We start from the raw sequence: 7169 nt of genomic DNA on the forward strand, positions 1-7169 counted from the left end.
ATGAATGTATGCAAAAACAAAATACTAAATATATTGCATTTTTAAGAACAACAACAACATACTTGTTACAAGAATTGAAGTGAGAAACATATAATAAAAACTAACGGGTCATTACCAAAATAAGTTACAGTGGTTAGTATGAACAAAAATGCTAACAAATTACAGTGACAACAGTGAGCCAAAAATATGAACAAATTTAATACAATAAAAAATGGAAAATAAAACAAATGAATCAAATGAATAATAACTATAAATAATAACAATAAAGATTATTAGTAAATATGATACGGTGACCTAACATTCCGGCCCCATTGAAAGGACACTTTCAAGAAAATAGTAAAGCCAGTCTGTGGATAGGGCGACGTATAATTCCCTTTGTTGTTTTGATGTCGACAACTCTAACTCGATCATCTCTACCACGAACAATATTGATGATTTTACCCATGAGCCAACGCTGCGGTGGTAAATTATCTTCTTTAATGATTACTAGGGAGCCAGTACAAATATTTGAGTTGGTGCTAGTCCATTTATTGCGGGTCTGGAGCTCGTTTATGTAGTCGTGGGACCACTTCTTCCAAAAATGTTGTTTTATGGCGCTTATTCGGGCCCAATACTCAAGTTTATTGATTTCAATTGGAGGGACATCACGTTCTGGCAAACTGCGTAAGGGAGCGCCTATCAGGAAATGGCCTGGTGTAAGGGCTTCAAAGTCACTGGGATCGGATGATAGGGGCGAAATAGGCCTCGAATTTAGAATTGCTTCTATATCAATCATTGCAGTTGCAAGTTCCTCATATGTGAGCCTTGTGTTATCGAGGGTCCTGGTTAGGTGTCCCTTGGCCGATTTGACGGCCGCCTCCCACAATCCGCCAAAATGTGGTGCCCTAGGGGGAATAAAGCGAAAATTAATAAATTGATTTGAGCAATAATTTATTATAAAATTGGAATTTTTAGGATCAAAAAGGAACGATTTTAGTTGAGCCAACTTAGAGTTTGCACCAACAAAATTGGTGGCATTGTCACAGAATATATCTGTGGGTAGACCTCTTCGTCCAATCATCCTTTTAAGAGCAGCAATAAAGGCATCTGTTGATAAGTCTGATACAACTTCTAGATGGACTGCTTTAGTTGCGAGACAAACAAAAACAGCAATATATGTCTTGTATGGTACCTTCCCTCTAATTCTTAGGTAAGTGTTTACTGGACCACAAAAATCAACAGCACATCTGGCGAAGGGCCTTGAAGGGTTAAGTCGTTCTACGGGCAAATTGCCCATCATTTGTTGAAGCAACCTTGGGCGATAACGAATGCATTGTGGGCACGAATTAACGATACGACGACATAGGTTTCTTGAATTGATGATCCAAAATCTCTGGCGGATTAACGACATTAAAGCCTTGGGTCCTGCGTGGTAGTTGCTGATGTGTAGATGACGCACGTAACAGTCGACGAAATGATTTTTGCTGGGCAAGATTATAGGGTGCTTTTGACCTTCAGAAATTGCTGCGAATTCCAAGCGACCACCGACTTTGAGCAAGTTGAATCCATTTGATGAATCGATGAAGGGATTGAGACACTTTAGTGCACCTTGAGGATCGTTTTTCTTCAGAGCTCGTTGTATATCATCTTGAAAATGATGTTGCTGTAGATTAAAAACTATTCTGAGCAAGGCGTTTTCTAATTCTTGGGGCTGTAAAGAATCAGAATGGAAAATATTAGTTTTTGTTTTTTGAGAAAAACGGAGCATCCACGCAACAATACGAATAATTTTTAAATATGAGCTATAATTTTCAACCGAATCCAGAATGTAATTAGATGTTGCTTCCAGGGAGAGTACAGTTTTGCGTTTTTCTCGATCGATATCTTGTTGATTTTCTATGGATAGTTGATCTATTTTATTAGGAGGCCATTTACTAGCACCGAGAGTGAGAAATGCTGGTCCATTGAACCAGATAGATGAAGCGAGTTCTTCTACAGTTGAACCACGAGACACGATATCAGCAGGATTAAAATGCGTTGGAACATGTCGCCAAATACAGCCAGTAGTTAGATCCTGAATTTCCGATACTCTGTTGCCAACAAAAACGGATAACGTAGAAGAATGTTGCTTTAACCAGTGAAGAACTATTTGAGAATCTGTCCATAGAAATACTTCAAGATTTGGTATTGCGAAAAGATTTTTGACTTTAGAGTATAATTTAGCCAAAAGTTGTGCGCCACATAGTTCAAGTTTTAGCAATGATTTTCTTTTCGTCGGGGCAACTCTAGATTTGGCAGTAAAAAGACGAACAGAGACATTTCCTGAATTAGTTTTAACACGAAAGTAGAAACAGCATCCATAAGCGCGAATTGATGAGTCACAAAAGCCATGAAGTTGAACTGATTGAGATTCAGCAGCGAGACAAAAACGAGGGATTTCAAGGGAATTTAACGTTTTGAGATCAGAAACAAAATATTCCCAAGCCAAATGTAGTTCTTGAGGGATAGATTCATCCCAGCCAATTTTGAGAATCCACAATTCTTGCATGATGATTTTGGATTTTATAATAAGCGGAGCTAAGAGTCCTAAGGGATCGAAAAGTGATGACGAGAGCGACAAAATTGTTCTTTTGGTGATTTTTCCATCAATTTGAACTTTAGGTGTAAACGAAAATAGAAATACATCTTTTTGTTGATCCCAAGTAATACCAAGAGCATTGGTCACAGCTAATTCATCAATATTTAGATCTTTTATAGTTTTGTCGTCTTGAAAACTTCTATGATTTGAGTGCCATTTGTCCAATTGAAACGAACCACGAATTAGAATTTCATTCACCTCTGTCTTAATTTTAGTCAATTCTTCTATTGAATCTGCACCACCGATAAAATCATCAACATAAAATGATGACTTTATAGTTTTTGCACCAAGTTCGAATTGGTCCATGTACTGGTCTGCGAGATAGTGAAGACTTTTAATGGCTAGGTAGGGAGCAGCAGACATTCCATAGGTAACTGTATTCAACTGATAAGTGCGAATTTCTTCTTCTTCAGAATTTCTCCACAAAATGTACTGGAATTTTCTATGGGAAGAGTCAATAAGCACTTGCCGATACATTTTTACTATATCAGCTGTAATAACGAAACGATGAAGACGAAAACGAAGTAAAATTTTGTACAGCTCATCTTGAATCGTTGGACCAACCATAAGAATGTCATTGAGAGACCTTTGAGATGATGACGGACAGGACGCATCGAAGACCACCCTTAATTTTGTTGAAGTACTATTAGGTTTGAAAACACAATGGTGAGGGATGAAATAATGAGGCACATCTAAGCGGGGACTACGAACAAGACTCATATGTCCACAATCTTCATACTCCTTCATAAAACTCACATATTGTGATTTGAGATTGCTGTCACGAGCAAATCGTCTCTCTTGAGATGCAAATCTTTTAAGAGCCATATTTCGCGAGAGACCTAAAGTGTCAGCGGATTCTTTGAAGGGTAATTTAACAACAATTCTACCGGAAGATTCACGATGGACAGTATTATTGAAAAACGATTCACAATCAGCTTGTTCTGGAGTCAAAGTATTTGAGCCAGATGGAATTTCTTCGATTTCCCACAATCGTTGTAATTTTAAATCAACTTCCTCTTCTATCGAGAGCATACAAGAAGAACCAGTATCGTTCGATTGGTTTGATAAATAACGACCAGCTACAATCCATCCAAATAGAGTTTTATGTAATTTTGGCAAATTCGGACCAAGTTTAATTTGACCAACTGACAAAATATCAAAGAAAGTTTCTGTACCAATAAGCAAGTCAATTCGTTTTGATTTGAAAAAGTTTTCATCTGCAAGCTGAGTATTTGGGGGCAAATTCCAGGTTGAGACGTCTAATTCAGCATCAGGTTGATAAGAAATATGAGGTGTGACACAAAATGAAAGGGACACTTCAAAATCAGTAACTCGAGATTTCACATTTGTTGACGACCTATATTTCGTTTTACTATGAGTATTACCAATGCTAGCGACTTCTGTAGTTTGTTTTCTACGAGGCAAGTGCAATTTTTGAGAAAATTCATCCGTAATGAAATTCAATTGAGAGCAAGAATCCAACAAAGCACGTCCGAATTGATAGTGACCTGTAGCGTCACGAACTAGAACCATGGCAGTAGCAAGAAGCACCTGTTCCGGTGAGGATTTTTCCATATGAGTATGGACCGAGGCATGAGAGTCATTCAAGGCAGCACGAGAAGTAGATGGTTCAGCAGTCGGGGACGAGGGCCTAGAAGCTGACTGAGACCGATGAAGCAAACTGTGATGCAAGCGAGAACAAGATTTGCACTTGAATGTAGAGGAACAGCTGTTAACTTGATGCCCTTTTGACAAACAATTAAGACAAAGCCCTAGTCGTTTGACATTTTCAAAACGTTGACCGACATCCATATCTTTGAAGCGAGGGCAACGAGTAATTGTGTGGTCAGTTTTTGTGCAAAGAACACAAACACGTTTCGAAACCGAAAAAGAATAGCCAGTTTTTGAGCTTTTATATTTGGACTTACCAGATTGATGATTGTCAGGCTTACGGTGGGCCACATTTGTATGGCTGGTGTCAACCGATTCCAAAAATTGGCAATGCCTTTCAAGAACCTTGGAGCAATCATCCCATGATGGCAGTTCAGTGAAATCCAAAGAGTCTTTCCATTTTCTTTTTGTCTCATCATCAACCTTTTCCAAAACTATGTAGATCAGCATCGAATTAGCAATGTCACTATCTGAGCCTAGAGACAAAAGGGAGCTATAAAGAGCAGAAACATTATCAACGAGACTTCGTAATTGTGCGCAATTGTATTTGGACATGGCTGGAAGTTCAAATAGAGTGGTAATATTTTCCATAAAAATCAGTGAGCTATTGTCGTAACGCGTTTTCAGCCTTTCCAGAGCCTTGGGGTAATTTTCATTCGTAATCTGGAAAGCCTTGACCGTTTCCAATGCTTGGCCTTGGAGGCAGTTCAGCAAATGGTTAAATTTTTCGATATTCGATAGGCCAAACTCACGATCGATAACTTGGTTGAACGACGTTATAAAATTTTTGTACTCACTGTACTTACCACTAAATGTGGGCAATTTGAGCTGAGGCAATTTATTGTTGTTAACAGGAAAACAAATTGTAGAGTCGGACATGGTTGTATTGTGGACATCCTCACCAAGTTGCGCTTGAATATTCATCTTCGCTGCGATGTACAAGTCTTCAATTTCGGGCCTACCATTGTCATCAGGATCATATTTCTCAATTTGGGTTTGATACGTCAGTATCTGCTTGAAATATGACTCCAAAATCCCCAAACGGCACTTCAACTCGGCTGACGAAAGTGTCTTACCTTCACCCCTTCCATTGGCTTCAACTTGGTTTTTGATGCGGGTTATACTTTTCTTAGTATTAGCCCGTTGCTGCTTAACTTCTTCCAAAGTCATCTCGAAAGTTTCAAAAAGTTGGGTTAGGAGAGCCAAAAAATTTCCAAAAAAAATTCACAAAATGGAGACACAATTTGTGATTAGCACTGTAATCGACGCCAATAATTTACGCCAAAAAATGATTATATACAAGCCTTATATATTTATTTTATATATGTACCGCAATATTGCGAGCGACAAAAATTTTGATGTACAGAAAATATTACACTATATACTGGAACCAAATAAATCACGCACTGTTTATGTATTTTTGTATATAATGATAAGCGGCAAAAATTAAAGTCACTGTTTTTTATTTATTTTTCCACAAAAACTGTTTTTATGTACCGAGCCAACAAATTTTATATTTGGTTAGATTAAATCTCAATTAATGCAACTGTAATATGTTTATGCTTTAACAAAAATTTATTTTTAAAGAGCTCACAAAAATATTTTTAATTTATATGTTTGTTCAATTTATGCCACAACAATTTGTTCCAAAATGTTTTTAAATACACTGTCTCTTTTTTTTTTTTCACAAAAGCTTTTATTTTAATAAAATAGTTTTTTTTTTATTTTTAGTTTGTACCACAAAGTTTCTTTTTTAACAAAATTGTTTTTCTTTTTTGTTTGTTTAACAACGAACAATCCACTCACGCACGACCTGTACACTTGTAGATTTAAGATGTACTTCAACGAACAAATGAAATGTACCACGGACCGGCAGGACGACAAATTTAGCAAAAGTTTGGATAAATATCTTGCCCCACGTTGGGCGCCAAAATGTACGATGAAGAGCTTTTTCTTCACCGGCAACGATATAGAGCAATTCTGTATATTTCGAATTGTTGTCTATATGTTGCTGAAAAGGTTTGTTGGGCAGTGATATAAACCGAAACTAAAAGAAATTGCGACCGTGGTACCGACAAAATAAAAGAGGAGATGATTCTTGCTTGAATTCAACTATGACAATGTTTTCTTTATTTAAAATTAAAGTTCTTAAGCCTAACAATTGATCATGTAAATAAGGGCTACACTGTTGTTGTTGTATGTATTATTATTTGTCTCTCACTTCCAATGTACCAATTCAACTTATTACTAATAAGTATGTACCTATATGTATATGAATGTATGCAAAAACAAAATACTAAATATATTGCATTTTTAAGAACAACAACAACATACTTGTTACAAGAATTGAAGTGAGAAACATATAATAAAAACTAACGGGTCATTACCAAAATAAGTTACAGTGGTTAGTATGAACAAAAATGCTAACAAATTACAGTGACAACAGTGAGCCAAAAATATGAACAAATTTAATACAATAAAAAATGGAAAATAAAACAAATGAATCAAATGAATAATAACTATAAATAATAACAATAAAGATTATTAGTAAATATGATACGGTGACCTAACAATTATTAAAAATAATCGCATAAAATCTTAAAATAAATTTTAAAAAATATTCGATTTTGTCGAATAATTCGAGACAAAAAAACCGGTTTGTCGAATAACTCGAAAACCGTCCATTTGTAAAAACCGGTTTATATTCCTTTTTCCTCTTGGACTTCCGTGTCAAGTTTAAATTTCAAATTATTATGAATTGAAATTCATTTCTGCCCAATTAGTTTGAATTGATTTAAATTTCATTCAATTCTTTTTTGTTGTGAAAAGAATTAATTCAAAATTTAGCTAATTCGTAATGAATTAAAATCAAAAAAGAATG

At 36.0% G+C, this 7169-nt stretch overlaps 1 protein-coding gene across 1 annotated transcript; it reads right to left on the bottom strand.

Annotated features, from left to right (window-relative positions):
- Positions 1–325: 325 nt before the first annotated feature.
- Positions 326–5458, bottom strand: LOC135956694 (uncharacterized). The gene is made up of 3 exons (XM_065507246.1): positions 1796–5458; positions 987–1690; positions 326–884 (listed from the first exon to the last, which is right to left on the bottom strand). The coding sequence occupies exons 1-3, from the start codon at positions 5456–5458 to the stop codon at positions 326–328; spliced, it is 4926 nt and encodes a 1641-aa protein (XP_065363318.1).
- Between the last annotated feature and the right edge of the window lie 1711 nt (positions 5459–7169).

This window comes from Calliphora vicina, chromosome 4, assembly GCF_958450345.1.
Source record: "Calliphora vicina chromosome 4, idCalVici1.1, whole genome shotgun sequence".
NCBI lineage: Eukaryota > Metazoa > Arthropoda > Insecta > Diptera > Calliphoridae > Calliphora > Calliphora vicina.

Bases quoted from the DNA above. Each gene is read 5' to 3' on its own strand.
- LOC135956694 (XM_065507246.1), bottom strand. From the start codon at position 5,458: ATGACTTTGGAAGAAGTTAAGCAGCAACGGGCTAATACTAAGAAAAGT. The intron at 1,691-1,795 runs GTTGAAAATTAT...GATTCTTTACAG, and splicing joins CTAATTACATTCTGGATTCG to CCCCAAGAATTAGAAAACGC. The intron at 885-986 runs GTTGGCTCAACT...TATTCCCCCTAG, and splicing joins TTTGTTGGTGCAAACTCTAA to GGCACCACATTTTGGCGGAT.